General features: G+C 42.2%; 1 protein-coding gene across 5 annotated transcripts in view; it reads left to right on the top strand.

Annotated features, from left to right (window-relative positions):
- Nucleotides 1–20,739, top strand: part of Xpo7 (exportin 7) — a 108,739-nt gene that overhangs the window by 79,434 nt on the left and 8,566 nt on the right. For all 5 annotated transcript variants that reach the window (NM_023045.3, NM_001359888.1, XM_030247914.1 and 2 more), the window contains 13 exons: nt 277–449; nt 3,111–3,304; nt 3,698–3,803; nt 5,874–6,009; nt 6,498–6,571; nt 7,695–7,775; nt 8,575–8,638; nt 8,990–9,098; nt 10,086–10,192; nt 13,264–13,352; nt 14,617–14,724; nt 19,700–19,782; nt 20,165–20,379. In NM_023045.3, the coding sequence (NP_075532.1) occupies nt 277–449; nt 3,111–3,304; nt 3,698–3,803; nt 5,874–6,009; nt 6,498–6,571; nt 7,695–7,775; nt 8,575–8,638; nt 8,990–9,098; nt 10,086–10,192; nt 13,264–13,352; nt 14,617–14,724; nt 19,700–19,782; nt 20,165–20,379 (1,539 nt within the window). The remainder of the gene's footprint in view (nt 1–276; nt 450–3,110; nt 3,305–3,697; nt 3,804–5,873; nt 6,010–6,497; nt 6,572–7,694; nt 7,776–8,574; nt 8,639–8,989; nt 9,099–10,085; nt 10,193–13,263; nt 13,353–14,616; nt 14,725–19,699; nt 19,783–20,164; nt 20,380–20,739) is intronic.

The following is a 20,739-nucleotide window of genomic DNA, read 5'->3' as shown; positions in this document are numbered from 1 at the left end:
GTAACAGACAGACTCCCTCCAACAAGACTTCACCTAAACCTTCCCAAACAGCATTACCAACTGGTGACCGATCAAGCGTTTAAATGCCCAGGCTCAGGGAGGATGTTTAAAACCACCACAGCTAGTATCTGCTAAATGAGTTAGCATACACAGATGTGAGCCCTTTACTCACAGACGTGAGTAAATAAAACTTACTTTGTTATTCTTTGTGTCAGATGGCCTGGGATTTTGTGTACAGAAATGAAAAATATGCCTGTGTTCTTTTGTTGGTCTTAGCACTGGGAATTTGCCCCAAATAGTGTGCACTATCTCCTGAGCCTATGGCAGCGGCTGGCAGCCTCTGTACCATATGTCAAAGCCACAGAGCCCCATATGCTGGAAACATATACTCCTGAGGTTACCAAAGCCTATATCACATCCCGCTTGGAATCTGTGCACATCATTCTGAGGTAAGGAAACGTACTACCACCACATTCCCTTACCAACAGACTTGTGTCAGATTTACTAGAAATCAGGGCCCAAATGTGAGCAAAGGGAGCCGTGCGTTCGCACTATGTTTGTGGCCATCTGTCTTTGTCTTTCCCTCTAATACCTTGTTCATGTCCTTTTGTATCAACATTCACAGCTGTATGTATACAAACATACTGCATGTGCTTGCCCTTCTACTGATATTTTTTAAATGTGAGAACTGTTTATAGGACCCAGGAAGTAAAAGATAGAATGCCTAAGTATGGAATTTAGTGAGACTTCCTAAAGAAATAAGTAGAAAAAGGAGATGACAAGGTCAAGTCATAACTGACTCTTAATTTCAGAGCTTGCAAGAAGATGTAATTCTAGCAAGCTTATCATTGGTTTATCATGTTAGCATAAAAGTTCTCATCTACTTTGACTACTAACTGAACCAGAAACCCATAAAATAAAGAAATGTCTGACAGTGGCTAGAGAGAAGGCTCAGCAGTTAAGAGCACTGGCTGTTCTTCCAAAAGAACCCAGGTTCGATACCCAACACCCATGTAGCAGCTCACAGCTGTCTGTAACTCCAGTTCCTGGCGATCTAACACCCTCACATTGCCATGGATGCAGGTAAAACACCAATGCCCATAAAATAAAGATAATTAAATTATTTTTAAAAAGAAAATTGGCTGGAGAGATAGCTCAGTGGTTAAGAGCACTGACTGCTCTTCTCGGGGGTCCTGAGTTCAATTCCCAGCAACCACATGGTGGCCCACAATCATCTGTAATGGGATCTGATGCCCTCTTCTGGTGTGATTTAGAAGAGCGACAGTGTACTCACATACATATATACATACATACATACATACATACATCTTTTAAAAAAAAAGAAAATTGTCAGGCATTTTAAGGCATGTCTTATATTAAATCAAATCGCCTTTCTTTAGGGACCTTTCTCATATCTGTTGATTACATTTCTCATAATATACTTGGATCTGGGTCTACAATGTTTGGGTTTGTTTGTGATATTTTATTGTTGGCATTTTTGTTTGTGGTTTTGGGGGTTGTTTGGATTTTATCCTTTATTTGCTCAGAGTCAAGGACATTCAGTTGTCTTTAGTCTATGGTTGGTGAATATTTCTGTGTCTGTGTGTCTATTTGTTTCTTCTTCAACCATGTAGTCCCAGGGGCCGAACTCACACCATCAGGCTTGACATCAAGTGCCTTTATCTGCTGAGTCATCTTCAGGCCCACGTTTGTGGTCTTAACTGTTTATGACTTGAGTCATTTCAAAATAGGGGCATTTGTGAAGTTCACTGGAAAGCCTTCCTCCAATCATTTGGCTTCCATGAAGCAGTGCTAGGGATGGAGAAGTGTGCAGAGATTCTAGGCCAGTTTTAATAGCTATACGCTTGGGCATGTTCCTGCATTTCCTTTTCTTATAAACAACAAATAGTAATAAGACTACCGTGTGATCTTATGAGAACTCATGCAAGTTAACACTGTATGTGGCATGTGGAAAGGCTGCTGCTGTTGCTGGCATTGCCATGCTACTGTAGAACAGTAGAGATAGGACCATAGGACAGAGTGTTCTGAAATCTCTGAAGAATAGTAGATAAGGCAAGACCTGGTACAGAGCCACAATTCAGAAACCAGAGGTGAGAAGCTAAACTACCCGTTTGGTACCAAAGTATACATAGCAAAATTGGGTATACACCAAGCCTATTAAATAGGCTTTGTAAAAAATTTTTTTAAATTGTACTTAGTATGATTATTCTTACAGTTATGTGGTTTTTTTTGTATAGCAAGGTTGGGTTTGATAAGATATGGGGTTCATCTAAATTTTTGCATTGCCGGGAAAAACATAGGGCCTTCCTCATGAAAGTTTTTGAATTCCCTAAACTCATTTGACCACAATAACTTCAATTACGGGAATATGTGTTTAGAGTCTCCAAAGTAATCACAAAGATTGGCCTAGGGTAGTTCAGCAATATAGTACTTGCCTGACATGCACCAAGTTCAATCCCAGCACCACAAAAACAAATTATAAAAAATAAAAAAAAAGGAAGGGAAAAGAAGTTACTCTTTCTGGGCCTTCAAAATGACTCAGTGAGAAAAAATGTGCTGGCCTCTAACCAATCAATCCGTCAATTTCCAGGACCCACTTGGTAAAAGGAAAGAACTGATTCCTTTAGACTGTCCTCTGATCTACATATGCACACTTTATTTAGCATGCATGCATACATAGTAATAGTTTAAAATGTAATTTTTAAAAGAATTTTAAATAAGCTGGGTTATAGTGGTACACACCTTTAATCCCAGCACCCAGGAGATAGAGGCAGGTGAATCTCTAGATCAAGGACAGCCAGGGCTACACAGAGAAACCCTGTCTCAGAGGAAAAAAAAATTTTAATTAAATAAAAGGAAAACACAAGAAGGGTTAGAAGCATAAGACTGCCAGGTTCAATATTAGACAAATACTAAGGAATTGGGAAGATTCAAGGTCAATAAACTATCTGATGCTGGGACCAAGACATCTGTCATAAACTTTTTAAATGTCCTTCCTTGGGTAAAATTAATGTTGCTCCTCTATCGTTAAGAAGAAAGAGCTGCTGTGTCATTGAATTAAAGAGAGCTGCCTTCTTTCTTGGGAGTAGGGATGGCCTGGAAGATCCCCTGGAAGATACAGGTCTGGTCCAGCAACAGCTGGACCAGCTGTCCACCATCGGGCGTTGTGAGTATGAGAAGACATGCGCGCTCCTTGTGCAGCTATTTGACCAGTCGGCCCAGTCGTACCAAGAACTGCTGCAGAGTGCCAGTGCCAGCCCAATGGACATTGCAGTGCAGGAGGGTGAGTGCAGTGTGCAGTGAGCATAGGTACTGTCAGTCCCCTTTGCCTTTCTCTGCCTCCCTTTGCTCCCCTACCAAAAAAAAAAAAAAAAGAATTTATTACCTTCTATCACGTCCATGCACAGAGTGAATGAATGAACAAGTGCCACCGAGGACTAGGACAGAATAATTAAGAACTATTACATTGCTAAAATACTGCTTGTATGATGTAGGAATGTTGATTATCTGATCACTTTCCTCTGAGTATCAACCTACCAGAGTAAATTGGTAGCCATCTTCTATCAGAAAAGTAAGATTTACTGGGGGATTCTCGAGATTAAGAAGCCTTCTAGTAAGAAGTGTCTTACAACAGTGGCAAGAAGGTAGTCACTAAAGAGTCTTTTTCCTACTCCAGGACGACTGACGTGGTTAGTCTATATCATTGGAGCTGTGATTGGTGGCCGAGTTTCTTTTGCCAGCACTGATGAGCAAGATGCAATGGATGGTGAGCTTGTCTGTCGGTAAGTGTACCCTATGGAAGCATTTCATTCTACCTGACTACTGAGTACCCGTTAGGGCCCTACTTACACTTCCCATCAACTCCACAAGGTCTTCTTCAGCAGCTGAATGCCCATGAGGACGTAGACCTGCTGCTGCTCTAGCCAGCTTTCTTTTGTGCATGCAGTAAGAACTCTGCCTGTGACTTATACTGAAAACATTTTAGCAGTGATCAACATGGAAATGTTGTCTAGAATTAGGAAAACTGAGAGGATAACCATTGATCTGTTCAGGGGTAGTGTCTGGGGTTAGAGAGTAGGCTGTATTTGTAGTGCTGATTCATCTAAGAGGAAACTGGTTCCTTGGTCTCACCAAAAGTGGCAGCACTCCTGTAGCCATGCCCTTGTTGACCCACAGGACTGCACATTATTTTGTATCTGTAGTTCTCCTTTATTAAGGGGGGGCGGGGCTGGTGAGATGGCTCAGCGATTAAGAGCACTGCCTGCTCTTCCAAAGGTCCTGAGTTCAGATCCCAGCAACCACATGGTGGCTCACAACCATCCGTAGCAAGATCTAACGCCCTCTTCTGAAGTGTCTGAGGACAGCTACAGTGTATAATAAATCTTTCTTAGAAAAAATTCTACTAAGTGAGTGTTAAAAGCAACTGAAAGTTTTCTAAGTTAAAGTGGGGAAGAAGAATAAGTAGATCTCTGACTTCAAGGCCAGGCCAGTCTACATAATGAGCTCTAGGCCACCCAAGCCTATATAATGAAGCCTTGTCTATAAATAAATAAATAAATAAATAAATAAATAAAGGTCATTTTACTATGGTAATAAGCCCATTACATGCAAACACAAATACTTGTAAGACCAGTGTGGTGGCATAGGCCTGTAATTCTAGCTACTCAGAAAAGACTGAAACAGAAGATTCTGTCTCAAATGAAAAAAAGGGGCTGAGGATACAGGTTGGTAGGAACGCACATGCCTAGCATACTGAAGGCTCTAGATTCAATCTCAGAAACAAATAAATGAATAAACAAGAAAGGTGTTTATGAGAAAAATTAGTCAACAATTTTCAAACCTCTGTCATGTAGAGGATACCAGGAATCTCTCTGCATCAGTGTGTGGTAATACCACATACCCTTCAGCTTCTAGAAAGCTACTGTACATTACTGTAAGAGTGCAGGTGCAAGAGGAAGGGGCCAGAATGTTGGTGTGTGCTTTAAAATGATTATGGAGCCCTACAGAGAGATGCCACCTTTAAACATTGTGAGCTTTTCAGATGTCCTTCCTAGGGGGGACACCCAGGAACCTGTGTCTTACATAGTATTGGTCCCTAGACACTCAGTCTGTAAGCCTGAGTCTTCTGAAACATTCCCATTTGTGTCTTTCTACCCCATGTTGTTTATCAGATGTTCTTTTGCCTTTTCTGTGGCAAAAATGTACATGGTATTGTCCCGCTAGTGATTCCTAAAGGTAGTGAACAAAGGTGCCCTAAGCGTAGAATCAGAGTGTCTTTCTGATACCACATATGTATCATAATAAATACAGTTTAGACAGTGTCTTGTAGGCTGTCCCCTTGGGTTTGCAACACAGTAAGTGAATCTGATATTTACTCATATGCCACAAATAGTTGCTATCTTCATTCTGTAAAATGCCAATTAATTCACCTATAAAAATGCCATTCTTACTTATTCTACTTGTTTGGCAAAGATGGGTACAGAGCAAAAGAGTGAAGTCACAGGTAGTCTATCTACTGTTCATCCTTGGAAGTAATTACTGCCATGAGCTTTCTGCCATGTGTCTCCCTTCCTCTCAAGGCTCCGTGAGAAAGGAAGATTAAGAGCAGTGGGCTAGTCCAATCCCATCATCTGTATAGATGAATTAGAATGCAGAAGATTGTTCCATCCACAGTCTCATGGAAATTCCAGAAAAAGATGATTACTTTAATATTTGTCTTTAAGTAGAGACTTAGATTCCTCACCAACATTTAGTGCCGGCAGAAAAGACAATTTCCAAAGTGTTTGATGATTTTGAGCTAGCTTACATTGTTTATAGTGCTTTTGAGAGAATCATTGCTCCTCTTTTTCCAGGGTGCTCCAGCTTATGAACCTGACAGATTCCCGCTTGGCTCAGGCTGGTAATGAGAAGCTTGAATTGGCCATGCTGAGTTTTTTTGAGCAGTTTCGTAAGATCTACATTGGGGATCAGGTGCAGAAATCCTCAAAGGTAACAGACTCACAGCTCTGTTTTTCCCTTCTCAGATGTGGAGTTGCTGATGGAGGGGAACAGTTGATCACAGTTACAGTAAGGGTCCAGATTTCCAGTACTGGGTAGTCCAAATGTTTTCAGAATAATCAATACATTGGGCCTGTTTCTCTAGTGCTCCATATGCTTAACAAATGGCCAGTCGAAACATCTGTTGTACTTCCCCAAATTGGCAGTTCTTAGTCTCCATACATGAATTGATGTAGGGAACAGCCGGTGGTTTTGGCAGTGTTAGGAGAATTTCAGGATTGAAGGGGACCAATAAGAGAACGCTGCCTCCATCTAGAATTTAGAACATTGAACCTAGCCTGTCCCTTCAGTCCATGCTTCCCAGGACTGTCTGACATCTTACACCCTGAGTGTGGACATATTTTAGAGAGCTTGGGTTTATAATAAATAGTTCTGATCTGTGTCGTCTGATTATCTTCTCTGACTTTGCATGATACCAGCTGTACCGCCGACTCTCAGAAGTTCTGGGATTGAATGACGAGACGATGGTGCTGAGTGTCTTCATAGGAAAAGTGTAAGTGTTGCGGCTCACCGTCAGCAAGGGGCCCTGCTGTCCTGTGCAGCTGAGCAGTGACCCAGGCACTGCGTTGCTACTGCCCTACTATTCCAGCCTTGATCGTTTGCGTCAGAGAATTGTGCATTTGAGTGTGTGACACGCTGTGCTTAGATATGGCCCGGCCCCAGAGCATTCCAGGCTTGTGTAGAATTTTGCCGAATCTTCTCTTTAGCCTCTGGAATCATAGTTCAAATCCTGTCACGGCACTAACAAAATGGAGCTGGAGCTGCTCCCTGGTGGTTGGTGTTCGTCCTTTCACTCTCCACCACTGAGCTGTCTAGCATTTGTTTTCTGGTGCTGATTTCCATAAGGAATGCCTGCCCCATGCCCATGGGGAAAGCCTCACTCTCACATGGGTGTACTGTTTTCAGGAAACATCATTTCCTTCAGGAGTCTTGAGTCTCCAAAATTTGCTCCTGCTATTTGAATGTCTCCAAAGTCAGTGCTCCTAATTGGCCCTTTTTCTGTTTTTGTTTTTGTTGTTTTTAAGTTATGTCCCTTGGTTACATTTTCCTCTTAAGGAGCTCAATTTATCAAAGTACACACTAGGAGTCAAATATTAATAACCCAGGGCTGTGTGCAAAGTACCATTTTGCTTCCTTGCAACTGTCCCAGCCTAAATACTGATATCTATGAGCTGGTTAATAATTTAAAACGGAAAAGCAAAGGGGGTCTAAAGGACTCTGCCAGCCAAGAACCCAGAAGCAAGGGCTACTAGAGTTCTGCAGCTGACAGTGGATGGTGCAGGTGCAGAGTTGCATACGTCTGCATGTTATCACTGCCGCAGAAATCTCTTACCCTTGCTGCAGAAATCAGCCCTGGAGTGCCCCAGAATTCCAAGGGCCTGGGTATGGGCCAGTGTAGCTTTGGAACCAAGTAGTGAAGATTATCTGAAGGATAATTTTTCTAGTCAACCAAATGTAAGTACAGAGATTTTATACCCTTTTTTTTTTTCCTGTGGTCGTGATGTCTGTGAATTGGTGATGCAGATGTGTGGTGACTGATGAGTTTCTTCTTTCTCCTCAAGGGAATCAAACACAGCCAAAGTCTCTCTTGCTTCTTTTTTCTTTTTGTCCTTCAGCATCACCAACTTGAAGTACTGGGGTCGTTGTGAGCCAATCACCTCCAAGACACTGCAGCTCCTCAATGACCTCTCCATCGGATATCCTTTAAACTAGACTCTGAGCGACACAGAGTGTGCATGGTCTCCTGCTTGTGCTTGGGTGTCTTCTGTTTTCCTGGCACCCAAGGCAATATGTACACAGAATCTAGAATAAGTCCAAGTCCCTAAAAGTGAGGCACCACACAATATAATAGTTGACTACAGATTTATCACTGACTAGTCCTAAGATTTATAAATAAATACTAGACACCCAGAGTACAGCTCTCTGGCATGTTCTCTAACTAAGCTTTTAGCATCCATAGTGGGGAAAAAGCCTCATGGCTCTTCAGTGTAAGCATCCTGACACCAGGCTCTCTCACAGAAGTAGTGGCTTGCTAGCCTGGATTTAAACAATGTCTACTGTAAAGTTTGGATCACTCCACAGTCGGGAGCCAGCAAGTACAGGAACTACTGTACCATTTCTTAAACAACTTTTCCTCACTTCTTCAAAAGACTGTTTATAGCTAGTACCTTTTCAGAGTGAGAGAGGAGGCTGTTCACAATGCACAGTGGATACTCAGGTAGGGCTTTAAGGCATAAAGTCCCTCTTGAAATCCCTGCCAGAAGGAGCTCCTGTAGGATAATCCGGTTCTAAGAAGTTTCTGTGGTACTGATTTTCTTAAAAGTAGCAGTTTGGTATGGGTGTTCTCGTATTAATTAAATACTAACAAACACTTCTTACTTGGCAGCACTGTGCTCATATGGCTTAGAAAATAAGTTACTTGGGGAAAGCATCCTCACGCTGGACCATTGCTTAGTTTGTGCTGTACTTTCCTTGACTGTGACCCTTTGTCTTTACATACAGTAGCGTAAGGAAGTTAGTGAAGCTTAGCGCTGTACAGTTCATGCTGAACAATCACACGGTGAGTGATCCCAGCCTCCATCCACCCTCATACACTTCCTCAGCACTGCTAAGCAAGTATTTCAGTTGAGTCCTGCATCTCTGCCAGATTACACTCCCATCACAGAACTGCTTTTGGGGTCAGGATGCAGGCCTGACCTGTATTAAAGTCACCTACTGCTGTATATACTTGGGATAAACCAGTAATAACAGCCACAATAACTTTAAAAAGAGAAGCATCCTTGTATCCTTTAAGAATGACCATGGGGCTAGTGTGTAAGGGCTCAGTAATTCTGAAATTACTGACTTGCCTTCTACCTCTTAACCCTTGTTTTTACCTTTTTAACTTGTTTTCTTTTTTTTTTTTTAATAGAGCGAGCACTTTTCATTTTTGGGTATTAACAATCAGTCCAACCTGACAGACATGCGGTGTCGGACTACCTTCTACACAGCACTTGGGCGTCTCCTCATGGTGGATTTAGGTACTGCAATAAACCCTAGAGGCTCAAGAAGTAATCTGGCCCTGTACTAAATTTTTATCTGAGAACAGAGAGTAGAAATGGGACAAGTCTTCTCGGTTGTTTCAACAGTGACCAAAAACATCTGAATAACCCCTTCTTTTCATAAAGAACGCATTAAACTGCCATGCTTCCTCTACTGGAATAGGGTAACAATTTGCAACCAAGTTTTCATCTTGATATGCTATATCTTTTAAAATTCTCTTCAAGCTGAATACAGTAGTGTGAAACTGTTATTCCATTGTTTAGTGGTTTTGAGACCAACCAGAGAAATATAGTGAGATTCTTGTCTAAAACAGTTTTTCAAATATAAAATTCTGTCTTTGACTACAATGTCTATAAAATAAGAGAGTTCTTTAGATTCTTATCAGAGCTGGAGAGATGACTCAGCCCTTAAAGGCTAGGCTCACAACCAGAAATGTAAGAGGTTCTTACTACCCAGAACCACCCCACACTGGTGAGCAGCCCCCTGGCCCAGCCAACGGGGGCTTAGTTACGTGGGTCTCAGTGCAGATGCACAGGGAAGGACAGCCACCTAGGTAGCACTGCTGCTTCAACTCACCATTGCTGCTCAGTGGTGCTTGTCGTTGTGACTTTGAGTTGTTTTCATTTCAACCTACTAAAATGACGGGACACCTTCTAGGCTTATGAAAAACTTAAGAAAAGTGCGTGTGAGTAAAGCTTCCAGAAGCATCTCACTCGTTCTAGCACAGCAGTCTTGGTCCCTTCTCTACTGAGTACAAAATAAACAGACAGCAGCAGCGCCTGTGCACATGCACGTCTCAGCTAACCTTTGACCTTTGACTTGAATTACTACTGTCACCTGTTGGGATAGTTAAGGGAACCTTTGGGTTACCTTGAGACCTCTTTTTTTGCCCAACTTATTTTTCAAGCATTCACAGCTTGGACTTGTTGGCATCAGAGTCACCCCCAGGGTTGTTTCCCTTGCAGGAGAGGATGAAGATCAGTATGAACAATTCATGCTTCCTCTAACAGCAGCGTTTGAGGCTGTGGCCCAGATGTTCAGCACTAACAGCTTCAATGAACAGGAGGCAAAGGTGAGTCCTCCACCTGTGAACCAGGTGGCCTCTGGCTGAAGGCAATCCCTGCTAAATCAGGGATTAGGTAGCCACCAAAAGGGTGCAGCTTATCCACAAATTATCCCCTGCTTGACATCTGAGTTGCTTATGCTCTTGAGATTTTAAATTAAAGTCTTCTCTTTATATTAAAGTGGATCTTAATCCGTGCCTGGAGATTGCTATGTACATTTTTAGATGTGTTAGCATGGAGTAACAGTTTTTTCCTGTCTTTTGAATCACTGCTGTATCTTGAATTGTGCCCCATTTTAATTTCTAATGCTGCTTACTAGTGATGTCACTGTTTTCTAGAAGAGTCCTGCAGGTTATTAGTCTTTGTAAAAAGCAAAAAGAAACTTTTTTACTTTATTTTTCTGTGTTTTTCTACCTTTGTTTTCATGTTATTCTTCGAGTTACTTAATTCTTTTCAGCTCTTTCTTATTGTAAAGCTGTAAAACTATGTGTATTATTCCAAAAGTATTTCTTTGTGTGAATGTTTTAGTTTGAAACTCAACTTTGTCATCTTTACTGTTGCGCATGTACAGTGTTAGGTGCTTCTCCACTATCAGGAAACAGAGTTTCTTTTTTTTTAATTGTAAAAAATGTTTTTCACACAGTATATTTTAATCACAATGTCCCTTCCCCCAGCTTCTTCCACATTTTTCCTACCTCCCCACTCACTCAAAACACATTTTCAAAACCCATAAATTTGGTACGTGGCATTTTCATTACCACTGAGTTCTTTGTAATTCCTTATTTCTGTGAAGGTTTCTTTTGAGGAGCCTAGGAATTGTGGCTCTGTCATATGCTGCTTACTAGACCACTTGAAGCCCCTGGGTTCAAACCCCAGCACTACAATAAAACAACAAAAAAAGAGCTTATTCTTTCAATTTCCATATTCTGTATGTCAAGTTTTAAATTAGTTTTTTTATTCTTGATTTCTGGCTCTCAAAATTGTCATTCGATTGTTACTCTTCTGTTTTTACTTTGTGCATACATTCCTGACCTGTAAATATCAAATTCAGAAGACCTGAGGTGTTAACATTGGGGGTAGGACTGTGGCAGTGTCCTAAGAGCACGCAGGCTGAGCAGAGAGACGCCAAATAGCCAGGGGGTATTGATGAGAAAAATGTGAGGTTTTACCTGACAGTTCATCTTTTAAAGCCTCTTAGGAAACAGAACAGTAGCTGAGTGGGTAGGACATCGACCAGTCCTGACAGCCTGAGTTCAGTCTCCATTACCCACACAGTGGAGGGAGAGGACCAACTCCTTCAAGTTGTCTTCTGACGTGCACTGTAACATGTATGTGAGCACACATGTGTGTGCTCACACACAAACACACACAAATAAAGGTTTAAAAACTTTTCTTTTAATTTTGAAAGATGGAAAGCTAAGAGACTTTACAGCAGGGTAGTCAGCAGTACCGCTCTGTACATACAGCTTTCTCAACTTTATGCTTGTGTTGGGGCCTGAGTCATGGGAAGGGAGAGGTCATTAAGAGTATCAGTGGATGCCAGTTCTTTCCCATCATCTTACTTCCATTCAAAGCCAGTAACAAGACTACCTAAAGAAACCACATTGACAATGAGCTGCAGTGGTCACCCGTTATTTCTTTCATGGCCCATGTACTAGGTCTTTTAGGTTGATGTGTCTTAGTTAGAAAGTTGAGCCGTGGTATCAGCTCAGAACTGTTTGCTTAAAGACGACTCCTGTTCCTAGCATAGTACAGCAGCTTCTGCTAAACAAGTCAGCACCTTCAAATCCCAGGCATCCTGATGATAAGACAAGTGAATAGAATAGAATAGAATAGAATAGAATAGAATAGAATAGAATAGAATAGAATAGAATAGAATTTTCTGGTTTGTTTGGTTTTTGGGGGTTTGTTTTGTTTTGTTTTGTTTTTTCAAGATGAAGTTTCTCTGTGTAGCCCTGGCTGCCCTGGAGCTTTCTCTGTAAACCAGGCAGGCCTCAAACTCACAGAAATTTGCCTGCCTCTGCCTCCAGATCAAAGGATCTGAGATCAAAGGTGTGAGCCACTACTACCAGGCTTATATAATAGGTTTTTAAAATAGTTATCTTATTAATCAGGATGCGCAAGTAGAAATTCTATTGAGAAAGAAACTACTGGATTTAATAGCTCCAGAGAGAAAGAGAGACAGAGTATATGGTATGTAGGTGTGGGTGTGTGCTACAGAATGTATGTGAAGGCAGGACACAGCTGTGTGGAGTCAGTTCTCATCTACCTTTAGATGGTTCAGGGATCAAATTCAGGTCACCAACTTGCAAAGAAAGCACACTGAGCCATCTTACAAGCACCAGATCTGGCATCTTGATAGAAGTTGCGTGCCCTACTCTGAGAAGCAACATGACCATGGAAAAGTTGCTAGGCCCCTTCTGTAAATGGAGAGTATAATGTGTAAACAGTTCTGAGGTTTACCACATCAGTCTTATTTCTAGATAGCTAGCATACAGGGACGTACTATGTATACTCCCTTTCTCTTCTTGGCAGAGTCTACACCTAAGTTCCTTAGGCACTTGGCCTGAAGGTAATGTTGTGCTTTTATTATTGGTCATGAGGATCTTCTTATTCTTCTGCAGTACAGGGGTGTTAGGGATCAGAGCACTGAGCTGTCTCATAGCGGAGTGGTTCTGTATAAGAACAGGTTCATAACATAGAATTTCCATTTACTGAGCATACTGAAAATTAATTTGAGATTTTAGCAATGTAGGATGTGGAATCAGGTAAAGTGCTTTTCTCACACATGTGAGGCCCTCAGGATTGCCCCTGCCCCGCTTACCTAAAAAATATTTTCTATTATAGAGAATATTGGATTTCAAATTTTGTTGTAAGAAACCTTCAACCTGCATATCAAGTTTCCAAAACTAATTTTTCAGGTGAAAAGATTCCATTTTAGCATTAAGAAATAGATTTGGAATATTGGGGGAGGGGTGTTTTTTGAGCTGTGTAAGAAAGCGTTTGATTTCAGTTGCCTGGAATTGCTGCCAGAGGAATATAATTAAGGTGTTTCTTCTCTTTCTGACTCCTGCTACAGAGAACTCTGGTTGGCCTAGTGAGAGACCTGAGAGGGATAGCCTTTGCCTTCAATGCCAAGACCAGTTTCATGATGCTCTTCGAATGGATGTATCCTAACTCAGGCTGGGAACTATTGCACAGACCATAACTGGGATGTGGTTATATGATAAGAGTGGGAAGGAAGGTTGGTGGCTCAAGAAGATGGTTATCCAAAAAGTCTGCTGTTTCCTAGGAGCCCACTGCAATGGGCTCATGACACAACTCTGCCCTCTGATTAGTGCATAAATAAAGTTCTTTCCCAGTTTCTCATCTGGGTTCCAGGTAAACATTGCTATGGAACCAAGTCCAGTGTAGAACTGTTGCACGTGCATTTTACTATGTGGAGAAGCCACGAGTGGCGCATACCTTTAATCCCAGCACTCAGGAGGCAGACACAGGAGGGAGGAGCCTCAACTTGGAGGCCAGCCTGGACTACACAGCAAGTTCAAGGATAGCCATGACTACACGGAGAAACCCTGTCTTGAAAAAGAAAAAAAAAGAAAGCCAGACGTGTTCTTCTATTATGCAGTTGACTATAAGAAACCTTGTAGAGGGCTGGTGAGATGGCTCAGTGGGTAAGAGCACCCGACTGCTCTTCCAAAGGTCCGAAGTTCAAATCCCAGCAACCACATGGTGGCTCACAACCATCCGTAATGAGATCTGATGCCCTCTTCTGGTGCGTCTGAAGACAGCTACAGTGTACTTACATATAATAAATAAATAAAAAAATCTTTAAAAAAAAAAAAAAAAGAAACCTTGTAGAGCTAGGAAGAAAGGCCTTTTTTTTTTTTTAAGATTTTTTTTTTTTATATGCATTGGTGTTCTGTCTGAATGTCTGTGTGAGGGTGCCAGATCCTTTGGAACTGGCATTACAAACAGCTGTAAGTTGCCATGTGGGTGCTGGAATTGAACCAGGGTCCTTTGAAAGAGTAGTCAGTGCTGTTATCCCCTGAGCCATCTCTCAACCCCAGGAAGAAATCTTAAATTACAACCTTGTATCAGTCATCAAAATCTGAGTACCTGTTTCTCCTGTGGTTTCTCCAGCACAAAAGAAATAGTTGCTCTCCTGTCATAGAAGTGGTAAAGTATAATAAAAATACGGAGTACGCTGTGTTCTTCAAAATAAAAGCACTGAGAATTGAAATGTATTCCTTAAGTCTGACTGATAGACAGACAGACAGATAGACATTGCTCACATAGAAAAATTTCCCAGGTTAGTAAGCACAACAGGAAAATAAAGAGCTATAGTATGGGTTTGTGTTTGTTGGGCACTGAAAACCTAAAATCTGTGATGTCTGGATTAAGAATGTCTTCCTTAGCACCTCCTTTATAGATACCCCTCCTACATGCCAATTCTCCAGCGGGCAATTGAGCTCTGGTACCATGACCCAGCCTGTACCACTCCTGTGCTCAAGCTGATGGCTGAATTAGTTCATAACAGGTAAGCATGATGGTGGGTGCTCCGCTACTGAGAACCCCTAAGGTGATTCATTTTCTTGTGCTATGGGCAGATTGTGGTGCACGCACTACTATCAAATTTGCAGACTTCTGAAAGTGTATGTGTTCCTGATATTTGAAAACTATTCCCAGCCACACCAAGCCATCGCTATCTGCAGGAAATAAATTACCAAAAGGGAAACAGGGTGTTTTGACTCGAGGCAGGGTCTCAGTACTAGGGTACTGAAACTACTGGTCTTCATCCCTCCTCCTCGGTTCTAGGATTACAGAAATGTACCAACATATCTGATTTTTTGCAAGGCTTAGGATCAAACCAGGGCTTCCTGCATGCTAGAAAACACACTTAACTAACTGAGGTAGATCCCCAACCCAAGGTGGCTATCCTTTTTTTCCCCCACTAGCCCTAGGATATCATTTCTTTTTTTTTAATAAAGATTTATTTATTGATTATTATATGTAAGTGCACTATAGCTGTCTTCAGACACACCAGAAGATGGATCAGATCTCATTACAGGTGGTTGTGAGCCACCATGTGGTTGCTGGGAATTGAACTCGGGACCTGTGGAAGAGCTGTCAGTGCTCTTAAGCGCTGAGCCACCTCTCCAGCCCCACAGGATATCAATTCTTAAGTAATCTTGGCAGCCCGGATTGGGTTTTTGTTTTGAGGGGAGGGGGTTATTTTGTTGTTGGTTAGTTTGGTTTGGTTGGTTTGGTTTTTAGCCTTGGCTATTCTAAAATTCATATTGTAGACCAGGATGTCCTCCAACTAATGGAGATCTACCTGCTTCTGCCTCCCAAGCACTGGCATTAAAGGTGTGTGTTACCACCACCCCACCCCACCCCCAAAACACACCCAGGCTGAGAGTGGTGCTTGTTTTCGTCCACTGCCCAGACATAGACAAGTTGACACTTGGGGATGGTGCTGATCATTTTGTATTTCAGAGTAAGGACGTACAAGAAAGATATGCTATTTTAAAGGACCTGTAGTTTGAGAATTTATTTTCGTTTTAATGATGAGTGCAGGTGCCTGCTGAGGTGAGAGGCATTGGCTCCTTCTAAAACTGAGATGTAATGAATTACAGGTGGTTGTGAACTCCATGACACGGGTGCTGGCAACCAAACGTGGGTCCTCGAAGACAAAGTTTCTCTGTGTAGCCTCGGCTGTCCTGGAACTTGATCTGTAGGCACTCGCCTGAGTTTGCCTTCAAGTGCTGGGATTAAAGGCTTGTCCCACTTAATCTTTCTTAATACAGAGTTATGGCAAATGGCTCACACTTATGATCCTAATACTCAAGAAGCTAAGGCAGGAGGATTGTTTCAGGGTAACCCAGGCTACAAAGTGAGATCATGTCTCAAAACAACAGGAAAAGGCTAAGGGTAAAGTGCTTGCGGTACAAATGTGAGGATCTGAGTTTGTATTCCCAGCACCATAAAAAAGTTAAATGTGGCCATACAGGTTCATAGTCCATACACAGAAAGAAGACACTGTCTCAAAATATAGTGGGGAAGCCAGGCATAGTAGTACATGCCTTTAGTCACAGCACTTAAGGAGTAAGGCAGGTGGATCTCTTGAGTTTGAGGTCTGCCAAGGCTACATAGTGAGACCCAGTCCCAGAAAAAAGAGGTGGAGAGCAGTGTAAGAAGACCATAGCCATTAGTCTCCATACACATAGGCAAGCACACGTGTATACACACATGCATACACACACATAGTTGTTTATTAGCCTAAAAGATTGACTTTTTTTTTATGGTGAAAAAAAAAGTATATATGTAGAATTAGCCATCTGGACTCAGTTTAGATGATCCCAATCTTGTTGGCAACACCTAGGACATCATAATCAGGAGCCAAGCGAACATCCGCCTTCTTCTCCCCGTCGGGCCTTATCAGGGTATTGACTTTGGCCACATCAATGTCATAGAGTCTCTTTGACAGCCTGTTTGATCTGATGCTTGTTGCCCTTGCCATCCACAATGAACACAAGAGTGTTGTTGTCCTCTATTTTCTTCATGGCTGACTCAGTGGTCAGTGGGAATTTGATGATAGCATAGTGGTCAAGCTTGTTTCTCCTGGGCGCACTCTTTCGAGGATATTTTGGCTGCCTCCGGAGCCGCAAGTGGGTGCCGTACAGATCTTCTTTTTGTGGCTGTGGACGCCTCTCGGCACCGCCTTCTTAGCTTTCCAGGCCTTGGCTTTGGCTTCGGCTTTGGGAGGGGCGGGAGCTTCTTTCTTCGCTTTCAGCGCCGTCTTGGCAAAAAGCGACCTTTTTTTTTTTTTTTTTAAGGTAGTAAAAGTTTTCAATACATCTAATTTTAGATTTGTTTTGCTTTTTAGGACACAAAGGAAAAAATAGTGGGTATGCTCATAAATTTCTCATGGCGCCTTTTTTTTCTTTTTTGGATATATTTTTTTTAAACATGCTTTCGGTTTTTTTTTTGGTTTTTCGAGACAGGGTTTCTCTGTGTAGCCCTGGCTGTCCTGGAAATCCGCCTGACTCTGCCTCCCAAGTGCTGGGATTCAAGGTGTGCACCACCACCGCCTGGCTGAAGCAGGCTTTCTTTATGTAGCCCTGGTTGTCCTGGAACTCTGTGTAGACCAGGCAGGCCTAGAACAAGAATTTTTAAAGCTACCATGGTGATGAGGTGTGTAATATTCAAGAGAGACATAACTTCCCATGAAGCCTATTCAAGAGCTATTAATTTATAAAATAAGTATCTGAGAGCGCCCAGTCTTTGCCAAGCAACTTCTTAGCTGTTATGAACAGAATCTCTGCCATCAGTCGATGCAGCATAGTAAGATGGACACTAAAAATGAGTGAGTGCATATTGAGCAAGTGGATTGCTGTGAATTTCAGGTCAGATGGGCTTTTTTTTTTTAAGATTTATTTATTTCATGTATGTGGGTACACTGTAGCTGTCTTCAGACACACCAGAAGAGGGCATCGGATCCCCATTACAGATGGTTGTGAGCTACCATGTGGTTGCTGGGATTTGAACTCAGGACCTCTGGAAGAACAGTCAGTGCTCGTAACTGCTGAGTTATCTCTCTGTCCCCAGGTTGGGCTTTAATGAGTACCAGACCAGCCTGGGGTGCAGCATCAGACCCTGTGCCCCCAAAAGTAAAACGTACAGAAAATTTTAGCAGTGATTAAATACTGTTTTTTAAAAAATAATAAAATTGAAAGGAGTTAGAGAGAGGGTTCCAGGAAAACCTTTCACAGAAACTGATATTTAGGCTGGGATCTGAATGACAAAGATTCTGGTGAAACTCCAGGTAAAAATTGTAAGCAGACAATACCGTTTTAACATCCTATGATAGGCTCAACTTGCTGGGACTTGAGGCAGAACATTGCTTCTGTGGCTGGGTCCTGGTGAGCAAGCACAGCTCACAGAGGAAATCAAGTTTGTGGACAGAGGTGCCAGTGCTCAGAGCCTTGGTACAGAAGTACCAAGTAGTATTGAAAAGCAGACATGTTTCCTCACTACAGTAGGAAGGTACTAAGCATTTTATGCCACTTTGTCCATGATTTGGTTCCATCTCTTAAGGTCGGTATGGCTACCTGCCATATAAAGAGTAGACGGCACTGAAGACGGCAAGAGTGGAACAGAGCAAGCACAGGGGAAATGAGTGGCTTTAGGGCTTATTTTAGAAATACGTCTTGGCTGTCAGCAGCAGGGTGTCTCGAAGGACTCTGGATCATGAAGGCCTCAGTGATCCACGTGACATTGCTCCAAGATTGCGTAGTTAAAACACATATTCTGGCTTTAAGAACAGTCGGGAACCAAAACTAAGATTGTTAACATTTATCCTTCCCTGTGTGGTATTTGAGTGTTAGAGCATTCCAGATCTCTTTGCATTCTTAGAAAGTGGTAACAATAAACCAGGCAGTCAGTGGTGGGGTATAACATTAATCTCAGCATCAGGAGGGAGAGGCAAGCATGGTCTACAGAGTTAGTTCCAGGACAGCCAGGAATACACAGAGAAACCCTGTCTCGAAAAAACCAATGGTTTTACTGGGCATAGTGGTACATTGCTTTTAATAGCTACTAAGGAAGTAGAGACAGGCAAATCTCTGTGAGTTCAAGACCAGCCTGGTCTATTGAGTGAGGTCTAGGAGAGTACATACTGAGATCATGTCTCAAAAAGAAAGAAAAAAGTGATAATAGTGCTTACTCCTCCTTGTGCCACCAAGCCTGTGAGTATATGCAAATGAAGACTTGTAAGGCAGTACTAATAAATGACTGATAGAAGCTATACCATAAATAAAACTGAGAACTTTAAAACCTTAGTTTTATCTACTGTCCTGTTTTGCTTGGTTTGATTTGGTTGTATTTTAATGGTTTCATTGTTGAAGAGCAGAACTTGAACCTAAATTGTTGGGCTTTAAAGAAATCCTGTCTTGAAGAGAAAAAGAAAAAAATAAAGAAAAAAATAAAGAAGAAACATCATCCAGCAGCCGGGCGTGGTGGCGCACGCCTTTAATCCTAGCACTTGGGAGGCAGAGGCAGGCGGATTTCTGAGTTCGAGGCCAGCCTGGTCTAAAGAGTGAGTTCCAGGACAGCCAGGGCTACACAAAGAAACCCTATCTCATAAAACCAAAAAAAAAAGAAACATCATCCAGGTCGTAGTGGCACATGCCTTTAATCCCAGAACTCGGGAGGCAGAGGCAAGCCGGATCTCTGTGATTTGGAGACCAGCTTGGTGTACAGAGTGAGTTCTAGGATAGCCAGGGCTACACCAAGAAACCCTGTTTGGGAAAAATATAAATAAATGAATGTGAGAGAAGGAGAGGAGAGCAGCATCACTGAATTAGCAGTGTGGCTCAGTGTGGCTCTTTCCTTGGTGAGTAAGCAGTGTGCAGCAGTAGTGCTGGGCCACCCTGGAGCACCAGAGAGAGCCTGAAGAACCTCATCTCCTAAGAAATACCTTTGACTTTTGTCTTTCTGTATTTTCTGCTCAGATCTCAGCGACTCCAATTTGATGTTTCATCTCCCAATGGTATCTTACTTTTCCGAGAAACCAGCAAGATGATAACAATGTATGGTAGGTGCTTTAGCGAGATATGCCCCTGGAAGTGAATCCAACAGTGTGTGGTCTCAAGTTAGATAAACAATAGCTAGGACACCATTTCCATGGAGTCCTGTGTTCCTTATTCATAAGTATTAGACTGCCAGATGTCACCAAAGACCTGCTGAAGTGTATGTTGTATATGCTTTTGGAATAGGAGTGTTAGGATGACTTTAAAACTGTGACTACCAGGTATGGCATCAAATGTCTTTAATTTCAGCACTTGGCATTCACAGGGGCAGGCAGACCTCTGTGAGTTCGAGGCCAGCCAGAACTATGTAGTAAGACCCCATTTCAAAAAAAAAAAAAAAAGTACTATGACCATGGTTGTATACATAGTTCCTATATGTTTTTGCAGGCAATCGCATCCTGACACTAGGAGAGGTGCCAAAGGATCAGGTCTATGCTTTGAAGCTCAAGGGTATCTCCATCTGCTTCTCCATGCTGAAGGCTGCCCTCAGTGGGAGTTATGTCAACTTTGGGGTCTTCCGTCTCTATGGAGATGATGCCTTGGAAAATGCCCTACAGACCTTCATCAAACTACTCCTCTCTATTCCTCATAGTGACCTCCTGGTAAGCCTAAACCTCATTGGCAACTTCACGCCCAGGTTGTGTTCACTCTTTTTTCTGCCTGTGACTGTGATTTAATGTTTTTCCTAAGGAACTACAACCTCACGCCTTTAATCCCAACACTTAGGAGGAAGAGGAAGGCAGATCTCTGAGTTCAAGAACAGCCTGGTCTACAGCAAGGTCCAGGCCAGCCAGGGCATTATAGAGAGATCGTGTCTCAAACAAGAAACTACAACCTCATTTCTTTCTACTATAACTTAAGTCTTTTTTCTCAACTGAAAGAACTATTTTGCTAAACTGTTTTGACCTCCCTCCCCGCTAAAGTATCAAATGATTCAATGACTCTTTTCTTCTCCTCTGCTC

This window comes from Mus musculus, chromosome 14 (assembly GCF_000001635.26).
Source record: "Mus musculus strain C57BL/6J chromosome 14, GRCm38.p6 C57BL/6J".
Taxonomy (NCBI): domain Eukaryota; kingdom Metazoa; phylum Chordata; class Mammalia; order Rodentia; family Muridae; genus Mus; species Mus musculus.
This window is presented reverse-complemented; position numbering and strand designations above follow the sequence as displayed.